General features: G+C 35.8%; 1 protein-coding gene and 1 pseudogene across 2 annotated transcripts in view; both read right to left on the minus strand.

The window, feature by feature from the left end:
• Window positions 1–24,300, minus strand: part of SBF2 (SET binding factor 2) — a 397,036-nt gene that overhangs the window by 19,164 nt on the left and 353,572 nt on the right. For both annotated transcript variants that reach the window (XM_045557501.1, XM_045557500.1), the window contains 4 exons: window positions 19,364–19,548; window positions 14,868–15,044; window positions 14,265–14,366; window positions 13,345–13,530 (listed from right to left, as the gene is read on the minus strand). In XM_045557501.1, the coding sequence (XP_045413457.1) occupies window positions 13,345–13,530; window positions 14,265–14,366; window positions 14,868–15,044; window positions 19,364–19,548 (650 nt within the window). The remainder of the gene's footprint in view (window positions 1–13,344; window positions 13,531–14,264; window positions 14,367–14,867; window positions 15,045–19,363; window positions 19,549–24,300) is intronic.
• Window positions 2,222–2,519, minus strand: LOC123642429 (annotated as a pseudogene).

Below are 24,300 nucleotides of genomic sequence, written 5' to 3' on the forward strand. Positions count from 1 at the left end.
GGCGTGTAAATGGGGTGCGGGGTGGGAAAATAAATAGGCATGTAGTCATATTTCATTTGTGATTTTAATTTGTATTTCCTAATGAAGAATGATGTATCTTTTCATGTGCTTATTTACTATTTGTGTATTTTTGCCCATTTTAAAAAATAGGTTTTCTTTTAAAGTAACTTTTGAGAATTCTTTATATATTCTGGATATAAATCCTTCAGCAGATGCATGATTTATAAATATCTTCTCCCACTCTGTGATTTGTCTTTTCATTTTCTTAACAGGATTTCTGAAGAACATAAGTTTTTAGCTTTGACAAAGTCTAATTTATCAATTTATTCTTTCATGGGCCATGCTTTTCATGTTAAATCTAAGATATATTAATACTTGCCTAACCCAAGGTCACAAAGATTTCTTCCTATGTTTTCTTATAGAAGTTTTATAGTATTTTTGAATAAATTTTTACATTGGTGCTACGTATGGATCAAAGTGTTTTTTAAAAAAATTTTATTTTTTGCATCTGGAAATCTAGGTGCTCTGGCACCATTTGTTGAAAAGATTATCCTTTTTCTGCCATTTGCTTTGGCTTCTTTGTAAAAAATCAGTTGTCCATATATCATACATGTGTCTATTTTGGGACATTCTTCTATCTTTACACTAATTATCATATTGGTTGATATCTATAGCTTTATAGTAAGTCTTGAAATCAGATAATGCTAGTTCTCTAATTTTATTCTTTTTCAAAGTTGTTTTGACTATCCTAGGTCCTTTCTATTTCCATACGGATTTTAGAATTAGTTTGCCAATTTCTACAAAGCAGCCCCCTGAGAGTTTGATTGGGATTGCATTGAATCTTTAAATCAATCCCACTGTCGAGAATTGACATTTCAAAAATATTGAGTCTTCTAACCCATGAACAAGAGAGATATCTCTTGATTTATTTAAGTCTTTTAAATTTCTCTCAGGAATGTTTTGTAGTTTTCTGTGTCCAGGTCTTTGATGTATTTTGTTATATTATTTCATGTTTTTTGATGCTATTGTAAATGGTACTGATTTTTAAGTTTCAGTTTTCCAATGGTTCATTGCTAGTATGTGGAAATAAAATCGATTTTGTATACTGATCATGTATTCTGCAGCCTTGCTATACTCACTTATTCTAGTAGCTATCTTTTTAATAGATTCTGTAGACAATTATGCTATGAATAAAGGCAGTTTTGCTTCTTTCTTTCCAGTGAAGATATCTTTTATTATTTTCTCTGTTTCTTTCTTTCTTTTTTTTTTTTTTTGCCTTGTTGCATGGCTAGCAACTTCAGTACAATGTTAAATGGAAGTGGTGAAGCAGACGTCAACATCTTGTTTTTGTTTTGAGGGTTGCCCAGGTTGGAGTGCAGTGGCATGATCATAGCTCATTGTAGCCTTGAACTCCTGGGCTCAAGGGGTTCTCTAGCCTCAGCTTTCCAAGTACCTAGGAAAACAGGCACATGCCACCATGCCCAGCTAATTTTAATTTTTTTGTAGAGATGGGGTCTTGCTATGGTCTTGAACTCTTGGCCTCAAGCAATCCTCCTGCCTCCATCTCCCAGTATGCTGGGATTACATGTGTGAGCCACTGTGCCTGGCCTCAATATCTTGTTTCCGATCTTAGGGGGAAAGCATCCATTCTTTCACCATTAAGTAGGATGTTAGTTGTAGGTTTTTTAGAAGTAGATAATCTCTGTTAGTTTATGGAAGTTCCCTTCTCAAGGAAACCAGAATGTTACCCCAAAATATGCCTCTTTGACATAAATATTTTTGAGCTAAGGTAATTAAGAAGTAGCAAACAGAGAAAGAGCTCTTTCTCCCCTGGCTTCCTACCTAAAGATGGGACATAGGATATAAATTCTCCTTCACTGGAGACAATTCTCATCAGCCCAGAGGCACCAGGGAAATCTGTTAACAAACCTTACTCCATTAGTTTCTTCCCATGTTTTCCTTTGCAGTTTCCCACCTTTGGAAACCTAAAATGGCTTTTCTTTGTCTTGCTACTTCTCTAAAATTTATTGTTCTTTGTTAAAGATGCTATATGTTCTAGAGTTCTAAGCCACTATCTTGAGTTATTTATTTATTTTTTTACCCATACCAGTCATCTTATATTTCATCTTGGGCACTAACTCTCAATTAGGATATGAAAGGATTCAGCAGTGATTGAGTTTCTCCTGGAGCGGTGCCAAACCAAAGAAGTCATGGTCAAGAGTGCAGAATGTGCTGTCCATACTGGCCCCTCTTCAGTGGTACATGCATGGCCACTCATGTTTGAGTTCTTTGTAAGAAAGGCAGTAGCTGAACAGCACCTAAGCTGCCAGCACCACAGACACCCCAGTGATGCTCCGTTTCTTTGCACTGATGTACCTGTTGTAATACTGGTAGTAACCTCTTTGAAACATTCCAGCAATACCTTTAGGTGTGAAATCCCACGTCAATATTCAGCTTGGCAACTCCCCTAATTTGACATCCATGAATTTCTTCTCCTTCACTGGTACAACTGATGTCATCTTGGAGTCCCACTGTCTGCTGTCTGCCTTGAGTTACTTTTCACTGAGGTTTCTCTTGTGTGATGTGCACTGCACATGTTACTAAACTTTCTTAGTTTTTCTCTTTTTAATCTGTCTTTTGTCATAGGAGTCTATCTCAACTACGAACTTAAGAGAGTTAAGGAAAAAATTGTATTTCTTCCCCGATGCTTCTATTCCTAGTTTTCTAAGAATTTTTATAAGGAATAAAGGTTATATTTTGTCAAATGTTTTTTCTGCATCTAATGAGATTACCATATAGTTTTTCTTATTTTATTTTCTTAATATTGTGAATTACATTGTTTGCTTTAGAAAGTGAAATCAATCTTGCATTCCTGGGACAGAACCCACTTAACCATGGTATATTATCCTTTTTATATAGTGTTGGATTTATATTTGCTAAAAGTTTGTTTAGAAAATTTTAATCTATGATCATCAGGGATACTAGTCTATAGTTTTCTTTTCCTGTCTTTGTCAGGCTAGGGCAATGTTGGCTTATGGATTGAGTTGGGAAGTATTCCCTTTGTTTCCATTTTCAGAAAGAGTTTTCACAGAATTGCTATTATTTCTTCCTTAAATACTTAGAATTTATCAGTGAAGCCACCTGGACCCGAAGTTTTCAGTGTGGAAAGATTTTAAATACAATTTCAATTTCCTTAATAGACATAGGCCTATTCAAGTTATGTATATTTCTTCTTGAGTGGGGTCCTTTGTGTCTTTCAAGGAATTTGTCCATTTCATCTAAATTGTTGATTTTATTGGCATATAGTTGATTTTAATATTCCCTTATGATTTTTTTGATGTTTGTAGGATACGTAGTGATGTTATCTTTTTCATGTCTAATACTAGTAATTTGCGTTTTCCTTTTTTCTTCAGTTAGTCTGGCTAGAGGTTTATCAATTTTATTCATCTTCCCAAAGAACAGCTTTTGGTTTCATTAGTTTTCTTTATTTTTGGCCACAAGATTTTTGGTGCCTAAAGGCAAGTGTGCTTCAAATAAATTTAGCCCTGTTATATTATGTAGAATTGGGAATGATAGGCATCTCAGCCAGCAAATTAATTCTATATATTTCCTTAAATATGCTGACGAATAGAGCTTCAGGCCTCTCAGGTATCATCTGGATTCTGTTGTTCAAAATAATTTTGTATTTATCTTGCTGAAGATAATAATTTTGTATTTATCTTAGACTTAAATGACTAAGTTGTGTGAAGCATTTTACTTTTATTTTCCATTGTGGAGTGAAACCTGCCAACTTCACTTATTTATAAGAAGAGAATATGAAATGGAATGTGGAGAAACATGAATTTATAGGGTCTTATTTTTTGCCCATGTGCCATTAAGTACTTTGTAAAATTTAAAGGCCCATAAAATAGGCTATGACTCAAATCCCAGGAAAGATCAACATTTTGGAAATGAAATGTAATACATTAAAATTGGATTCTGCTTTCAGGAATACAAAATATTGAGCTACAAGAGACACTATATAGAATGATACCAACATATGAAAAACTGTGGGTATGGTTAGACAAACGCTATAAGTACTTAATATTAATTTTAATTTCACAAATTAAGATTAAACAAATACTAATTGTGTACTTTGCACTGTGCATAACATTTTACATAAGATTTTTAAATCATTCATATTATATGGGCTCAAATATTGAAAGCATTGGTGCAAAACTGCTTTGTTATAAAACAGCTTGGATTATATCAATTTTGCCAGTTTTCAGTTGAATGGGAAGCAGAAACTCCTAAATATACCATGAATCCATCAACTGCAGCTATTTTGCCAATATTAATGGATAAATTTTAGAGTAACCAACCTGTATGGGAACAGCTTAGCTATCTTCAAAAGGCAAATAACAGCTTTTCTTTTTGGGACAGGACCTAGCATAGTGCTGACACATGGTAACCAGGAGGAGAATCACATCACAAAGCCAGAGGAGAGTGAGTCAGTTTACAATTTGAATAAACTCTGAAGGCAAAGTCAAAACTGTTGTTTTTCTTGAAGTAGGGAAATAATGAAAAAGTTCTCAGATGCTCTCACAAAGATTTACTCTAATGCTGAAATAAAGGGGATGTTTTCTTATACCTCATGTTTTCATTCGTATTATACATATTTTTTTGCCTTGGTACTGTATTTTAAAAAGAAATTTTATGTAAAAATTTCATCTTTGTATTTTGGATGTATTTTCCATTTGAATTTGGCTCAACTATTTTAAGAAAAGGAAGCATCCTGTAATGATATCATTCGAGCTAAGCCAATTTCTTTTAGAAGCAAAAAATCTGCCAGATGTTGCTATTATGAAACAGTGATCTAGCATTTATAATTCATTTGACACCTGGATATACTGGCGTAAACAATGGCTTTTTATATGATGAGGCAGTTCTAATTTAAGATCAGTGCTTCATCTGTTTTCTTTGTAACTTTATTAGTACTAATGGATAAGTCTAGGCACATGTCCACAGATGCCTTTTGGCATTCAGCATATTAGAAATTGTTAATAAGCATGGAACACATTCCACCGGGGAAAGTTTCACTTGCTGCTGTGTAATTTTGAACTTTTTTTTTTTAATGTTCTTGGGCCTGGCTCTGTTTGTGTCCCTGAGAGACTGAGGACAGCACTAATTCAAATTATTTGGTAAAAGCCAGAGTCACGTAAAGCACTAGTGTTCACTTGAAAGGCATTCACAGAAGGCATTTTCTAATGCCTAAAACCAGTATGCAGGAGATGATGAAACACTACCTTGTAATTAAGTCAGCAAAGGTCAGAAGCACTATTTGTTAACTATAGTCTTCTTAGACTCCTCTGTTTTTGAATGAATAAACAACCCCTTTTCAGCACAAAATAACTTGCTTCACCTATTGTAGCCAAGTATCCTTTAAATACTGCCAAATTAAGGTCATTTGCTTGCTTTGCCATGACTTGTCTACATTTAGGTTATTATGTATGAGGTACTAAGTCAAAGGAGCGTTCAGGCAAATTTTTTAAAAATATATATTTTAATTAAAAAAATTTTAACGTGGTACAGTAGAGTTGAAATCATACTAATGGGGTCTTTAGACCCTGAACAATATTACTTTCTACAGTTTGTGAAGCACTTGCCTACCAATAATTGGGCTTTCATTAAAAGTCAACTTCTGTTTGTGATTTCAGAACTGGTTTATACAGAACATTTGAATTTTAACTCTTTATTTAAAAAAATAAACAGAAGTTAAATATATATCCTAAGTTTTATATAACTTAACACTTTGTAGTTTTAGCATTTATTGTAATATAAAGATAACACTAATATAACTTATATTGCATTTTAGTTTATGTTAAATTGCTTTATTCATAATACTTAAGGGGTACTGAAAGAATACGGGTTACCTTCCAACATTCTAGACTACTCACACTCCCACCCTAACCCCAACAACAACAAAATAAGAATTGCATTCCAAGTAGGGATTATTGTACTTGGGACACAATGATGTTCCCATCTATGCGGAGGACAGTATGTCTTAATCCTAACTCATACTGATTATAAGTGGATTCTTTTGATGACTCTAATGTGTAGGTATGCTGAATTCTGCAAGCTGAACATAGAGATTTAACACATTTAGTAGTACATTTAACTGAAGCCAAATTCAGCTCATTCCCCTGAAATGTTTACCCTCCCCCCAAAAAAATTAAAGAAATCTTTAAGAGGTAAAAAAAATCCAAAAAAGGAGTGGGGAGAATAGAAAGAGACACAGTATCAGGCCAAAGCAATTCAGCAAATTTTTGAAAGATGGAAAATAGAATGAAGAATGGCAGTAAATGACAGAAGGGAAGAAGCTACAGTGGGATGCCTACAGGAGGAAAACGAAGGTAGTAATTTGCTGTGTAAACCCAGAAAGGCTTAGGACACAGAGGCCCAAGTACTGAGTAATATAGGGGTGAAATGGGGGCTAAAATGGGGACTAGCTGGAGGTCTGTGGAAGCAGTGGGTAGCCCCCAGGGTCCTCACGTAGTTATATGATTAGTCTTTTTAGAACAAGAGAGTAGAGGTTTATTTTCTGAAAAAAACAAACCTGATAAGCTCTAGACTTGGGAATACCAGGCACAACTGGGTTAGTAATGAGACTTGAGAATGAAAATAGCATGGAAAAAGTAAAAGTCTACACACTGAACTGAGATTTCCCTGGACCCACTTCCAGCCTTGCTTCCAGAAAGCATGCAGCCAGGCTTATAAGTACTCTCTAAGTACCAGGGTGACAAATTCTTCTCTGGAGAAACAAGATAGCTGTGGTTTTCTTTTGCTGGAACTCCAGTTTATTGAGCTGTTGGACTTACTAATTAAAGTTTTTTTCAGGTTTATTGAAGTATAATTTACCTAGAATAAAATTTCCCTATTTTAAGTGTATAGTTTGATTAGTTTTGGTGATTCAACACAGTTGTGTAACAACCACCACAATCAACATACAGAACAGTTCCGTGATCCTAAAATGTTTGCTTTTGCCCTTTGTTGCAATCCCTCCTTGATCACGGGCTCCAGGCAATCACTGCTCTGCTTTCAGTCACTATGGTTTTGCCTCTTTTAAAATTTCATGTAAATAATCTTATATATAATAATATATAGTCTTTTCTGTCTGGCTTCTTTCAATGGGCATAATGATCACAAGATTCATCATGTTGTTGTATATATTAATATTTCATTCCCTTTGTGTGCTGAGCTGTATTCCATTGTATGAATATGCCAGAATTTGCTCATCTGTTCATCAGTTAATAGAAATTTGGTTTGTTTTTCATGCTACCCCTTTATAGTCACACCCATTTGCTTCTCCCCCACTATCTTTAAAAACTTAAAAAAAAAAATTTCTACGTATGTTCATGGGGTACAAGTGCAATTTTGCTATACTGATGTATTGTGGTGCACTCACGGCCTCAGTGCACCCAATACTAGAGCAATGTACGTTGTACCCACTAAGCAACTTCCCATCATCCGCCTCTCTCCTACCTCCCAGCCCTCCAAGTCTCCCATCATTTCCATACTCTCCTTCCATGTGAACACATTATTTAGCTCCCACTAATAAGTGAGAACACGTGTTATTTGTCCTTCTGAGTCTGAGTTGTTTCACTTAAAATGGCCTCCAGTTCCATCCATGTTGCTGCAAAAGATGTGATTTCATTCTTTTTAATGGCTGTATAGTATTCCATCATGTATATTTGCCCCATTTTCTCTACCCAATCCTCTGCTGATAGACAGAGGTTGATTCCATATCTTTGCTACTGTGAATAGTGCTGCAATAAACATATGAGTTGCAAGTATCTTTTTGATATATTTATTTCTTTTCCTTTGGGTAGATACCCAGTAGTAGGATTGCTGGATTGTTTTAGTTCTTTGAGAACTTTCCATACTGTTTTCCATAGAGGTTGTACTAATTTACATTCCCAACAACAGTGTGTAAGACTTCCGTTTTCTCCACATCATTGCCAACATCTTTCATTTTTTGTCTTTTCAGTAATAGCCATTTTGATTGGTATAAGATGATATCTCATTGTGTTTTAAGTTGCATTTCTCTGATGATTGGTGATGTTGAACATTTTTTCATAAGCTTGTCCATTTCTTTTGAAAAATGTTTATTCATGTCCCACTTTTAAATGGGATTATTATTTTTTTTGGTTATTATTATTGTTGAGTTCCTTGTAAATACTGGATATTAGTCCCCTGCAGGATGTATAGTTTGCAAATATTTTCTCCCATTTTGTAGGTTGTCTGTTCACTCTGTTGATTATTTCTTTTGCTCTGCAGAAGCTTTTTAATTAAGTCCCATTTATCTATTTTTGTTTTTGTTGCCTATGCTTTTGAGGTCTTAGTCATGAATTCTTTGCTTAGACCAATGTCCAGAAGAGTTTTCTCTAGGTTTTCTTCTAGTATTTTTATAGTTTCAGATCTGACATTCAAGTCTTTCATCTATCTTGAGTTGATTTTTGTATATGCTGAGAGAGAGGGGTCAAGTTTCATTTTTCTGCATTTCTGCATATGGCTATCCAATTTTCCCAGCACCATTTATGGAAGAGGGTGTCCTTTCCCCAGTGTATGTTCTTCTCAACTTTGTCAAAGATCAGTTGGCTGTAAGTATGTGGCTTTATTTCCGGTTATTCTGTTCTCTTCTGTTGATCTTTGTGTCTATTTTTATACCAGTACCATGCTGTTTTAGTTACTTAGTCCTGTAATATAATTTGAAGTCAGGGAATGTGATCCCTCCAGCTTTGCTCTTTTTGCTTAGGACTGCTTTGGCTATTTGTCCCCCACCATCTTGAATCCTTGCTAATCAATAATTTATTCTTTATTTCTATGATCTTGTCATTTTGAGAATGTTATATAAATGGAATCATACAGTATGAGACCCTTTAAGATTGCTTTTTTCCATTCAATATAATGTCCTTGAGATTTCTTTACATTGTTGTATATATTATTCATTCCTTTTTATAGTTGAGTGGTAAGTAGTGCATGGTATGGATAGATGAAAGTTTGTTTAGTCATTCTCTTATTACAGGACATTTTGTACCCCAGACTAGTTTTTGGCTATTATAAATAAAGCTGCTATGAATAATACTGTTATATTTGAAGTGAATTTCTTAAAAACAGCTATAGTTAGGTCATGATATATTTAGACCAGTTACATTTAATGTAATTATTGATATGTTAGTGATCAAGTCTGCCATTTTATTTTTTTGTCTTCTGTTTATTGTCTTTTTTTTGTTTGTTTGTCTTCTGTGGGTTACTTGAATATTTTTAAAAATTCCATTTTGATTTATCTATAGTATTTCTGAATGTATCTCTTTATGTATTTTTTTTTTAGTGATTGCTGTAGGTATTACATTATATATCTTATAGTCTACTGGTGTTGACATTTACCAGTTTCAGTGAAGTGTAGAAACCTTATTTCCCTTTATGCTCCCCCATTTATAATAATTATCTTAACTATTTCTTCTATATATACTTTTTGCTTCAACTGTCAAACATAATTTAGAAAACTCAAGAAAAGTTTATTGTATTTAGTCATATTTTAATTTTCTGTTCTTTTTTCCTTCCTGATATCCCCAAATTCCTTCTTTTATTGTTTCTTTTCTGTTTGAAGAACTTTCTCTAGCTATTTAGGTCTCCAGTCCATTTCAAATAAATTTATGTGAATGATGTGAGATAATGGTCAAGGTTCACACTTTCCATGCAGATACCCAGTTATTCTAATACACTTGCTGAAAAGTCTTCTTTCCCCATATCTGGGTTTTTTAGTTGTTTTCTGTGGGGGAAGTTGTCTTCAGGGTTTTAGCCCCTCATTTGTGTAAGCAGGAGTCAAACTTACTCATTTCTATACTCTGTTTCACCTTGTGAAATCTGAAGGCATTACTTGAACATGATATACAGTAAAGTAAAAAATTTTTATTTTAGCAGAAATAAAAAACCTTAATTATGTTAATTTTAGGGCAAAAATATGTGAAACTGAAAATAGGGACATTTTTCTTTTCTTTTCTTTTCTTTTTCTTTTTTTGAGGCACAGTTTCACTATGTTGCACAGGCTAAAGTGTGACAGCATCAGCCTAGCTCACAGCAACCTCAAACTCTTGGGCTTAAGAGATCCTCCTGCCTCAGCCTCCTGAATAGTTGGGACTACAGACTTGAGCCACCATGCCCAGCTAATTTTTTCTATTTTTAGTTCCCTGGCTAATTTTCCTCTATTTTTACTAGAGACGGGGTCTAGCTCTTGCTCAGGCTGGTCTCGAACTCCTGAGCTCAAGCGATCCTCCTGCCTCAGCCTCTCAGAGTGCTAGGATTATAGGCATGATCCACCACACCCAGCTAGGGACATTTTTCTGTGTACCTATGAATGCTATCTTAGAAGGCTCAATAAAGAAGTTTGTTGCACAAACAGCCTAGGCTCAGTTTAATTCTTATTTAAAAACAAAAAGTCAACATGGAAGTGTGATAATTGGGTTTTCACACACATGTGTGAGATGTGCGTCTCTCATACCTTATTAAAAAAAAGTCAACATGGGTTCAGTTAATCCTTACTAAAAAAAAAGTTGACAGGAATAATTCTACCTGCTATTCCTCTCAATGGGTTTATGCCTCAGTCAAATTTAGGTGGAAGATGGCATATCCTCATTTGGTTTCTGTTCCTACATGCTCTTTAATTGTAAACATCTCATTATAGGGATTGTGATTTTAATATTTAACAATATGCTTTTTTTTTTTTTTTTAAGAAATGGGGACTCGCTCTGTTGCCTAAGCTAGAGTGCACTGGTGTGATCATATCATCACAGCTCACTGTAACCTTGAACTCCTGGGCTCAAGCAACCTTCCCGCTGTAGCCTACTGAGTAGCTAGGACTACAGGTGCACACCACTGTGCCTAGCTAATTTTTAAACCTTTTTCTTTGTAGAGACAGGGTCTTATTATGTTGCCCAGGCTGGTCTTGAACTCCTGGCCTCAAGCAATCTTCCCAACCTGGGCCTCCCAAAATGCTGGAATTATAGGTATGAGCCACCGCACCCAGCAACAATATGTTTTTTTATAAACTATAGACCCCAAAATGAAATCAAATGTTTCATCTAGTATTCCACCAAATTATCAGGGATATGATTTCAAGGCTGGTTGTGTGTATTTAATGAACAGAACTTAGGCTTAGAGTGAAGATTCTTCTTAAGATCTTTTCAAGGGAAATTTTGACAAGGCAATGACTGCATTATTATGTTGAAATTGGATAGGGGGAAGAGTAATTCTTTAGGAAACGTGGAGCCACTGAAGGTTTCTGTTTGCTTGCCCTGAAGATTTTTTCAGAGGGAATAATAAGATTATGTTAACAATTCCACTTAGGATATTAGATGGTCTTGATGAAGGGTGGTGAGAACATGAACAAGACTTGCAGTCTTTCAAATTCCCATTTATTCATTGATATTACATATTTATTGAATGTCTATTATATTCCAGAGACTGAAATCATAATTGTGGGATATGAAGAACTAGCATGACATAGTCTCTGTTCCCAGGAATTCTTAGTCTAAGTAGAGGGCAATAGACACATACTAAATATATTTTAGTACTATACATGCTACCAAAGAAGTCTGTACATGACTCATTATGAATATAAATGAGAGGGGTCAGGAAAAGGTTTAAAGATTGCTCAGAAAGAAATCATGAAATAACATATGCAGTGCTCAGAACTGTGCCTAGCATACAGTAAGCATCAATACATATTAGCAATAATTGTTGGTAGTAGTGGTAGATGGAGGCAGGAAATATCCCAGTGCATCTGGTAAGCATAAGATAATAAACAAGGTAATAAGTACTTTCATGAAGAGCTCATATGCTTTCACTGATCTAGAAGTGAGAAGAAATGCTTGCTCCTCTCTCCTCTTGTCTCCTCTCCTAAGCTGTTTCAGAGACACCTTTCTTCCTCATCTATTTGCCAAAAGCAGTATGAATAAAAGGGCTAGTATTGAAGCAGAAAACAAATACAGTATACTAATTTGCTGCAGAGTTTAATTTAAAAGTACAAGCTCAATCTTGTGACCAGCTCCTCCAGATGCTGCTTGGACAGACCAATTGAAATTATTTAATAAGTCTTTTCTTTAAGGAGTAAACTGGAGCAATAAAAAACACGGCCTCTTGTGGGTGGGTGGTGGTGGTGGTGGGGTTATGGAAAGTCACTGCTAATGGGTATGGATTTTCTTTCTGGAGTGATAAAATATTCTAAAATTGATTATAGTAATCATCGCACAACTCTATGAATATACTAAAAGCTATTGAATTGAACACTTTAAATAGGTGAACTGTATGGTATATATAGTTCAATAAAGCTGTTATTTTTAAAAAGTATATAGTGAATTAATAAAGCTGATCAAGTGATTAACAACAACAACAACAAAAAAACCAAAACATAACCACATACTAACTTGTCCTCATCATAAGACTTATTTCCAATTCTGGTTCCTGAAAACATTCTACCTTTCCTTCCAACTGATACTTGAGGCCAGTGTATTTCAAAGAGGCTCACTGTTCCCACAAATATGTTTGACATGCCAGAACCCATTCATTTACCCCTGGTGTTGTGGTCAAATGAAACAAGGCTGGAAATATTTCCTAGGCTAATTTAGCTTTCAACTTGTAAGCCCAGGGCCATCCAATTCTCAAGCCCAATCCTGACTAAGGCCCCATCAAGACGTCTGTATCTGATGTACCTGGGATGAAGGCAGAATGGAGCCTAGAGCATTCATATCTCCCCTAGCCTCAATGGGCTTGAATGGATTATATATCGGACTTCTGTCTGGCCGCTTGATTAGCCCTGATCAGGTCACCCAGTAGAACTGAGCCAGTGTTCACAGGCCTACCTGGGCTGGGCCCTGATTCTCTAGGGTTAGGGTCTACCTCCTATGTTCCCAGGCCCAAGCTAAGGTCCTCCCAAACTGGGAAGACCATGTGCTGGATTTCAGGCCCTGCCATTACCTAGAGATTTTTGCTTCCCCCTTGCCCAAATGTTCTTATAGAACAAGCCCAAGTTTGCTCTTCTTCTTTGGAGACAGTAATTTGGAGTATTGGCTATCTCATTTGGGGGCAAGCCCAATAGCCAGCTTATCTGTACTAGTTTTAGAAACCAAGTAGTTTTTTTTCTTGTCCATTCCCATGAGTCTACTGCTTAGATTTCAGCATGTCCTATGGCTGAGTCAATCAGAGTTATGAAAAGAAGGTACCTGGCACGGCATCACAATGCTCAATAAATGCTAGTACTTTTTTCCTTTCCTTCATAACAAGTCAATTTAAGCATGCTCTACTTACTTGGTGTACACAGTCCAAGAACTGTAAGAAGATTGGAGCAAAACCACTACCCTGAGAGTTGAGGGTCAAGCTGCTCCGCTGACTGAATTTATGACCAAAAGAGAGCCACTCTTTCTCGACCAACATCCGGAAGCCTTCAAGTGTCCTATAAAAGGGATCACTCAGTAACTGAACCAGGGATGTCACCTAGGGCACAAGCAGGATGGATTCTTCATTAATTTCAGTGCTGAAAAAGTCCTGTTGCTTAGATAAACGCACTTCCTTTTGATGATAGCTATTCACAAGCAAAGTTACCTGGACAGAAGATTTGTTCACTAACTGCGCCAGGACAGCCACTCAAATGACTTCTGCAAACTTTCCAGTAAAAACTATAACTCAAATTCATTTTGGATACATGTTTTCTTTCAGGTAATTAAGATCTTAATCCTTAACTGGCCAGTTAGCTGACTGTAACCTTTCCTAAGTTAATTAGAGGACAGAGGATCAGTTCACACCAATTATACTTTTTGGCAGGTGCAGATTAATGTCTTAATGTAGTTTGAATTTATACTTTTCCTTTTCACTCTGGAGTGAGTAAAGGAGGGACTTATAGAGAGCCAGGGAATGGACTGAAATTCCAAAACCCAGGAAGGATGGTCCCTGTCCCACATTGCTGGTCAAGGACTCTATCTGGAAGCTTGCATGGTACATCTTGGGATGTGAGAAGCCGATGCCCCAAGCCAGAGCTCCAGGCTATGTAGGGCCTGAAAGCTCATGGTACAGAGCTTCCTGACACATATGAGGTGGTGTTTAACACATGACTTTCTCTGTCCATAAACACATTACTCATTATACAAAAGATTCATCTGTAGAATTTTAAAACAACTAAACTGAAATACAAATATAAAACTAAGTATCTGAAAATATATGTAATAGTTTACTTGTGCAGTGATGTCCCAGCCTTCTTCCAAACAGACCAAAACTGAGGAACCATTCTCAAGTACTTCTGATACAACCACAGCCAGCTGCATTATCCTGTGAAGCTAGGAGAGAGGAAGGGAGGCCACAATTAGACCAGGCATTTTCTGAGCTCAGAAGATAGTCAGACTTGCTATCAACTGTGGGTAATTAAACAAGTTCGGGATAAAGCACTTAGACAAAAGAACCACCAATGTTTTAGATACTTAAAGTTCTTGTCAAATCAAGATTAAACAATGATACTTTTTAAAAGTAGCCACATTTTAAAATAGTACATTGAAATAACACATAAAATAAAATAACCTTATATGATTTCCTCAGAAGAACTATAATTCCATAGATTGGAAGAGACAGAAAGATTCTAAGTGGCCTTCCCAGCAAAGTTATTGAATTTAAAATTTGTTTTTTCATGATTATAGTAAGTTCTATTTCAAATACTCATAATTTTTCTGGAATTAGACAGTGGCGATGGTTCCACAACATTGAGAATATACTAAACAGCTGATTTGTGCACTACGTGGGCCTCTTTTTCCTTGAGTTTTAAGACAAGTTGCTCCAGACGTTACCTGTGGAAACCATTCAGAGTCTCCCAGTGCTTTCAGGAAGGTTACTTCTGAGTCAGTAGGGATGGTGCTTGGGATACAAGCCCTAATCAGCTTCTTAAAACTGGCCTTTACTTGTCGGATTTCATGAAATTCAACAGGAACAAACTCACAGTTTAAAGCAAATTCTACCTTGAAGCTCTGTGGATGAAGATGCATAGAATTAGGCAGATGAAGTAGTATAGTTAAAAGAGCAATGTTTTCAACAGGGTAATGCTTAATACTATACAGTTAGTTGAAGCCAAATAGCTGCAAAGGCTGCAATAGGTCAAGAAAATCAATCTTGCGTGGCTAATCTGTCAGTATTGCTGGAAAGAGCCATTCAGTACAGCTTTGTGGTTTGCCTAGAATGGCAAATCTAGTCCTTTCTAGAGGTAGATTACTTAGCTTAAGAATGCTATCATTCTGAGAACTTGAAGAGACCACTGGTAGGCTGTAACTTGATGGAGCTTATAACATCAAATGTAAGCCAATCGTAAGGCTATGAACATGAAAGTTTAAAGAGGAACCAATGACACAAGGACAGTATGATTAATGCAACAGTGTAAACTAAGGTCTTTCCAAGACTTATATTGTAATGGAAAGGTAATATACTGTTGGAGTTCCAGACTGTACATACTAAAGTATATAGATATACACATATTTGTTTCTTATTAAGCAAGTAAAACCTAATCATAGTAAAAAAATGAGAAAAAAAAAAGTAGAGATAGGCTGGGCATGGTGGTTCACATCTGTAATTATAGCATTCTGGGAGGCCAAGGTGGGAGGACTGCTTGAGGCCAGGAGTTTGAGACCAGCCTGAGCAACACAGCAAGACCCCTGTCTCTATAAAAAAAAATAGAAAAATTAGCTGGGTGTGGTGGCATGTGTCTATAATCCCAGCTACTTGGGAGGCTGAGGAAGGAGGATCACTTGAGCCCAGGAGTTTGAGGTTGCAGTGAGCTATGAGCACGCTGCACTCTAGCCTGGGTGACAGAGCAAGACTCTGTCTAAAAAAAAAAATGTAGAGATAAACATTGAGAAAGAAATAAAAATCACTAGTTCACTACCCCAAGAGTACTAATATTGTGGTTACTTCTATAAAGTCAATAATAAAAAATTAAATACATTAAAATGTGAATGGCTTTGTTGATGTCTATCTTTGGGATAATATTTTTTCACTCAATACTACATATGTATCAACCTGTACTTATTTGAGTACTTTTTCATTTACATCTTTAATTCATATGAATTTATTCTGTGGGAGGTATGAGCTGTTGCATTTGTTATTAAAGAATGCTACACTGATGGCCCGTTGTTATATTTCATTTTGATAATCTGGTTGACTAGCTCTGAAGAAGATTTAAAAGTCCTCTAATTTTTCATGCCAAAGTGATGAATTAATCTCCTCAGATTCTTTCCACTTTCTTTACATTCTGTCTAAATTACTCTACTGGACCATCTGCTTTTCTGAGAGTAAAGCTGGTTTCTGGAGATTGATTGCACAGCAATGTGAATGTACCTAATAATATTGAATTGTACACTTAAAAATGATTAAGAGGGTAAGTTTTGTTATGTGTATCTTACCACAATTTAAAAACCTGCTGCCAAGGTCATATATATAGGGTCTGTTTCTTATATTGGTTATTTTAGATTTAAAAAGTTCGTATTAAAATTTTAAAAGTAAAAGCAAAAAAAAAAAAAACAGTAAAAAACAAAAACAAAAACAAACAAACAAACAAAATAACTTATATGCTTGGAAATGTGACTACAATTTTACATATAGAAGATGAAGACAGAAACCTAAACATCCAGCAATATGGGATGTTAAGTAGTGACTAAAATAGTTATGAAGACTAATATACAATATGGAAACATGATGTGAAGGCTTGAGATAAAGAACCTAGCAATATATACACTGAGTTCCTTTATATTATTAAGAAAGATTTATAATAGATAAAAGATAGTTTACTTTTCCTTTCTATTTCCCAACTATATACTGAGCTAGGTATGCCTATCTTATAAACCAGGAATTATTAATCATAGTATTGAGACACACTGTTAGGCTATAAGGAATTTGTTACTACTAATAAAGTATTAAAGTCTGTGAACTTAAAAAAGGTAAAGAAGGCCAAATTCAAGATTATTTCTAAAGTAAGTTACTGTTGTTTACTGGCTTTCCTTTATGCTTCCCTTGTTGGGAGCAAAAGGTGTGGAATTGCAACTGGACAAGACTGTGCTAGCTAGAATGTGGTACACATCAGACAGATATAGAGCCATATTCTACAGGCACAACTGAATTAATAAACAACAAAACTTGAATGGAACATATAAAATTGCTAACAACTATTGTGCCAGGATAGGGGAATTACATTTTTTTTTTTTTTTTTTTTGAGACAGAGTCTCACTCTGGTGCCTGGGCTAGAGGGCTGTGGCGTATGCCTAGCTCACAGCAACCTCAAACTCCTGGGTTCAAGCAATCCTTCTGCCTCAGCCTCCCGAGTAGCTGGGACTACAGGCATGTGCCACCATGCCCGGCTAATTTTTTTCTATATGTATTTTTAGCTGTCCAGATCATTTTTTTCTATTTTTAGTAGAGACAGGGTCTCACTCTTGCTCAGGCTGGTCTTGAACTCCTGACCTTGAGCGATCCTCCCACCTCAGCCTCCCAGAGTGCTAGGATTACAGGTGTGAGCCACCGCGCCCGGCCTACATTTTAAAAATATAATACTTTATTGAGCAAAGAAAGAAAGGAAAAAAGAAAGGAGGGCAGGTGAAAGGGAGGGTAGGAAAAAAGGAAGCATCCCAAGTGGTCAGTCTTACTCAAATATGCATGATCACACAGCTAATGTGAGGAATGATGTACAAAGGGAATGGCAGAGGTGAGCATTTAGAAGCCAAACCTTGGGGATTGACTTAGATCATGAGTAAATGATATGCTAAAGTGTAGAAAGTCTGTGCTCTGGAAAAGGCACTGGTGCCAAGGTGGGTGTACATGCAACCCAGGATTGCTGTTGCACAGTGTTCCAACTATTTTCTGGATATAAAATTATCCATCATATCAGAAGACACGTATGCAGATTTAAAAATTGAGCATTACCCAGCAGTTTCATGCCCTCTACAGTAAAGGTTAGGGACTAAGGGATTGCAGCAGTTTAGGAGCTAGGAAAGCCAGCCTGCTACAGAAGAGATGACTCAGTCACTGGCATCTTAAAGGCTAAGCATGTGAGATCTTGCTAAAAGTAACCTGCTCACAGCCTCTCTTCCACAGTTCAGCCAAAGGTCTGTCTAGGTTGTCCAGTGCTAACTGGAACATTGGACTAAATTTTGAGGGGATTTCCGAATTAACAAATAACTTTCATTTCCTATACACTTATTGGTAGTAATAAAATTTACTTTGCAATGTGTGACTTGGAAAACATTTAACTCAAGGAATTATCATTGCTTTTGGAGGAAAAGACTATCTTTACAATTTATGGTACCTCAGCATAGCGAAGTTCTTTGGCATAATAATTTAATAGTAAGAATTTAATAAAGTTGATCAGCATCTAATATTTTGAATTTTCTGACATGTCTTAGGACATGTGTCTCTATATATACAGCCTTGCAAAGTTTTAAAAAACGTTACTTTGAAAACCTAGCCTTGGCTTTCCTTTGCCTCTGTATGAAGTGCCATAGTCTTCCTCTCTCCATCCTTCTATCTTCCTATAGTTTTTTTTTATCAATAGGTTTCCAACAACAAAACCATCTGTTTTGCCATGGGTACAGATTCCTGTGGAAACTGAATCAAGACCGTGGAAAACACAGCCTGAATAAGCCTTATCTTTTTTTTGTATGCACACCTCCTAATATTCCTGATGTTTATGCTGATTTTTTACAATTATGAATAAATATATATTTTCACGGACAATAAATATGCATATGTGTATATGCATGTTTATCTATATGTAAAATACAGATACATATATACATGAATATATATGTGTGTATATATATAAAAAATATAAAGGGAGAGCTAAATTTTTTTTAAGATTATTAACTCCAGGTTAAGAATCATGCTATATGGCTCAGTGCGGTGGCTCACACCTGTAATCCTAGCACTTTGAGAGGCCAAGGTGGGAGGATCGCTTGAGGTCAGGAATTCAGACCAATCTGAGCAAGAGCGAGACCCTGTCTCTACAAAACATAGAAAAAAATTAGCTAGGCACGGTGGTGCATGCTTGTGGTCTCAGCTACTTGGGAGGCTGAGGCAGGAGGATCCCTTGAGCACAGGAGTTTGAGGTTGCAGTGGGCTGTGATCATGCCACTGCACTCTAGGTGAGGCAACAGAGTGAGACTCTGTTTCAAAAGAAAAAGAAAAAAAGAAAAAAAAAAGAACCATATTGTAAAAAACAATTCTGAGAAAACCAGTTTGTGCCATAGGTTTTATAAACTGCCTTAGTGTATCCATAAAGTTTCTAAGTGAGAAAAAGAAATCTTACCCTTAGTTGTGACTTTTCACCAAATATATAAAGGGCTGCTTGGCGTTTCAAGAGCTGGTTTTGTAGGTAGGTGCTGTTACTAAAGGACGCTGAGTGATCCTTGCCTGCCAGCCGGGCACCAACATCAATGAAGGATGTTGGGGAGCTGATCAAGCGAGTGCTAGAGCGAAGACTTGCCCATACACCTTCATAAAAGCCAAAAGAATTGAGTGAGATAATCTGTGTGGGAATGCCACTGAACAAGGAAAAAGATGCATGCTCTGGAGCTACCGTTTTAGAAGTAACAGCAAGTTAATTAATCTAAGTAATCATAAGTCATACTGGTCATTTGCTATTCACCTTTGTAACATAAGCATCATTCAATATAACATTTCAAAATCCCACAATCTTAGGCTCAGAAGGACCTACAAAGTCACCCTAGTCAATCTCATTTTATATTTTGTTGTAAATTCAGTATTTATAAGTAAATACTAAGATCATAAGTAGAAAGAGTACACTGACACTGGAAATTAAAAATGCCATCAGGAGGTACTAATAACATTTAGGAAGGAGAATTTCTCAGGGCTTCATGAAAAAAGTAAAGAACATTCTTCTGCATATTTAGTCAATTCAATAAGAAATCTAAGGTATAAAATAGAAATTTAATAAATCTACTAAAATTGGAGTCTGGATTTAGAGTTAATATTTGTATATCATGCCAAAATAATGTAATTCTAAACAAGTAAAAATTTTATTAAAGTTTTTTCCAGTATCCATGAAAAACAATGAGCAATTATAAATTTAGTAACATGTACTTCTCTGAATCTTAGGAGGCTTTATTTAAAATGTACAGTCAGAGCAGATGTCTTCTAAGAGAAAGGGCAAGCTAAAATGCTAAAAGTCTCATGATATAAGCTGACCCTAATTATATTAATTAGAACAAGGAAGGATTTCTGTATGCAAGTGAGATTATTAAATATTAAACATCCAAACACAAAAGCATATACTAATTCTCAAGCCTCATTAGCACTGAAGCACCTTCAAGATAATAGACTCCCTCATAAATGCCTGTGGTGTTTATAACAATGAAAGGGTCACAGGGATAGAGGACTTCCCTACTGCTTCTCTACAGCAGGTTTTCTTCTCTAGATCTAGAAAGGCTATTTGAGAAGCTTTAATCCTTTCCTAGTGTTAAATCAAGGCATGTTTCTAGGTATTAATAATTAGAAGTTACCATGATAATGTCACATCTGCTTCTCCCTCTCTTTATAAGCATTTATGGGGTCAGGAGACCAGTTCCCAAGAAAAGGTTTTATAGGTGATTTCTGCTTAACATGCATGAATCTTTCTATATAATCCATGAGTTTTTCTTAGATATTATGGCAAGTAATATTGTTTTGTAAATAGAATCACAGGAAAATCAGAATATAGATGAGAATAAAGGATATAATTTGACAAACAAATGTGAAAAAGTCACCTGTATATAGTTTCACATGAAGATGGTTTAAAGGAATGACACATCAGGACACATAATACAGTACCTTGATTATGGACTCTTCCCTTAGCTGAAGATTTGGGATTTGACTGAGTAAAACATTTATGTCTGTACCCATGCACTGGTAGGTAAGATTAAACACAGAAGGAGAAATAAAATGTATATAGCAGCAAACATCAGAGCAGATTGAGTAAGAGAAAAATAGGCTATTTAATTTTTAAAATTAAGTTATCATAGGGAAAATGTAAATATAATAAAAGTAGAAGATTTAATTAACAAACAAAAAGGTGCACAGTCACAGAAAAAGATGAATTGAGTGCCTGTTAAACGAAATTTCAGCACCTGTTTATAAATACTATAAGCACAATGAAATGGACAGCACAGAACAGGGTGCCACTAAAAAATTATACCAAATGGAATAAGCTTTTGAGGATTGTCAGTCAGTCAGGAACAAATTTATATAATAAAATTAAGGAATTTGGGGTGTGTGGATGTGTGTGTGTGTATAAATGTTACGAACACATTGGTCCTAGTATTGAAGGAGACCGATTGACTGGCAAATGCTACGTGTTGTGTAACACGTTTGTTCTTTGAGCAAGGTCATCACACCAGGAAACAATGAAGCTCTAGCAACCATTTGGAATAACTAAAGGCATGTTTTTGCGGTAGAGCATTCATTAAGCATTGCCACGCTATTTCCTTCTCTTTTCATTTGGAAATTTTATTTATTTTTCATAAATAAATAGTTATGAGCAGCAAAAATTCATAATCCTGTGACAATACCCAATACCATAATAATACAGCTTGTGATGGTTGAAGTAATGACTTCTCTTAAAATACCTACTTGCACCAAAATGATAGGCAGTATTAGAGATAATACTTTTGTAATTTGAGTAATATTATTCTTTTCCAAGAGAAATAAAGTAGTTCGTGACTATGGCAAACTTTACCTGGTAATAACAAAAACAGTGAGTAGTCACATCATTTCCTAAGTGAAGGAATTGCTCAAGTAAATTAAAGGAAATGATTCTATATTTATTGAGGATCATCGTCTTTAATAGTTATTATTAAGCTCTACAATGAAAATTGTATAAAATATGACATAATATGATAAAAGAAAAATCATCAGAAGTCATTTTTCATTCCTGCCTTATCCCTTTGGAAGCAGGAAATGGAGGGCATTGATGGCTTTAGTGGCCAAAGGAAGTCAGACAGTAAGGGTTGCAGAGGTGCCAGCTGATGCATACAGAGAATGTGAAAACAAGACACTAGAAAGACCTTGGTGGCATGGCAAAGGCACATGGCCTCCATGTGCTGGCCAAATGCTCTCCTTTCTGCCAAACTTTTGAACTTTACTATTGGAATATGGACACTAAGATGATTGTAGTAAAGCTTGAGTGGTTTCTGATTCTGAGATACTATTCCCTTAACACATCATACTTTCCTATGCTAGTCTCTCTGCCTGGAACGATTTCTCCCATTTCTTTACCTGACAAACTCCTACTTATCCCTTAAGATCTAGGTACAACATTAACTCCTCTGAAAGGCATGCCTGACTGTCCCAAGTTGTAGGGAGCTCTATCTGAACTTTGATGACATTGCACTGTAATTATTTGCATATTCTTTTACTCTACAAGATTGTGTGCTTGCAAGAGCAGGAACCTAATCATGTTTATTCTTGTATCCAGCTGAAAGCCTGACACATAGGCACTCAAAGCATTTGTTGACTATTTACTTTTTGCAAATCAATACAATGTGAGCTGTTGTGTTTTTCTGTTATTGGCTTGCGCTGATATGGGGCCAGCAGAGGGCTTTGAGAACTATAATCCCATCTGGAAGTTATTTTAACCAAATGAATTAGACTACTGCATTGGTGGTGGTAAGGTCTACTTAGATTTTCTGAGTGATTCCTAGACATGCTGAGGAACAGGACATCAGCGAAGAGTCTAAGGTAGTGTTTTTCCAAACTGTAGGATCCCCCTTAGTGGCTTGTGAAATCACTTTAGTAGGTCAAATCAGAATTTTTTTTTAAAACGTAAAACAAATTACATTAAAAACATCATGTGTACTGCATATGGTATAGATGAATATTGTTCCATAAAACTTTTGTTTTAGTATATATACATTTTGCATTGTGACTTAACACTACCTGATTTGTGATATAAAATGAATATGTATATATACATAAAGATGTAAAATGTATTTCTTACTGTGAATCATGATCAAAAAAGTTTGAAAGTTATTGGCTATACCTTGAGTATGCGCCTTCTATCTCTTGCTTTGGATCAGTAAGGCTCAAAGCAATTTAAATGCAAATGTAGACTTTATTCTGATTTCAGCAGAGTATTAGGCAACAGCAATGATAATAATAACTTAATAATAATGGCAACTAACATTTATTGAACTCCTACTATGGGCTACTTACTAAGTTAAATGTTTTACATGTATCATTTCATTTATTCCTCATAACGACCCTAAAGCTTGGTAATATTTATTATCTCCATTGTACAGATAAGGACACTGAGAATTAAGAGGTTTCCTCATTTGCTTAATACCACACAGTAAGTAGAAGGGCTGTGGTTTGAATCTGAATGTAACTAAACTAAACTCTAAATGTACTGCTATCCGAGCAACCATGTGACCCTGCGTTGCTCTTCAGGGAAGAAATTATGCAGTTTATTCCCTCCATGGGAATGCATTCTCATTCAGAGCAAGAGCATTTCCTAAGCACTGGTGTTATTCCTTCCATTCTGTTCAGACCAAACAAAGGAGGGAAGGAAAAGAGATGCTCAGGTTAGATTTGGGGCCTTATTTATCATTGTGACCTTATGCCTAGCCCCGTGCTTAAGAGATAAGATATATTCAGTAAATTTTGCACTGAAATCGTGCAACACTGAATTAATTCTAGTCCTAGTTATACTGCTATTTGCTGGGTGGCCTTGGCCAAATCAGTTACTCTCTCTGGGCCTCTTAAAATACCTATCCTGGAGGTTATTTCAAGGATAAAATAATACATGTAGAGGAACTTAAAGTGCCACGAAAACGTGAAGGATGAAAAATTGAAAATCTGCCTCCATGTGGCTACTTCTCAAATATACCCAGCTATTATATTTTGGTATTTAAGAGGCAGTACTGATTTTCTCGTGGCATTTTTCCACTCAACAAAGTAATTTATCCAAGTTGTAAGTATATATGCTTTCCCCATTGGGGTCAAATGCTATTTTAATGTTAAATGAAAAACAATGTGATATATTCTCGTCCTCATTTTTTCTTAAGTGGTTCTTGTTTTAAAAAAGATGCATCCCTTGCCTTAGGAACTCACCAACATACATGGTGAATACAAACTGATTACCCTGACTGAAAAAAAGGTAAAGGTCAATTTCAACTCTGGTTTATCAGAGCAGGAAAGACACATGATGAAAATAAATAAGAAGAAAATTAGAAACTAAGACTGTATAACAAT

This window comes from Lemur catta, chromosome 7 (assembly GCF_020740605.2).
Source record: "Lemur catta isolate mLemCat1 chromosome 7, mLemCat1.pri, whole genome shotgun sequence".
NCBI lineage: Eukaryota > Metazoa > Chordata > Mammalia > Primates > Lemuridae > Lemur > Lemur catta.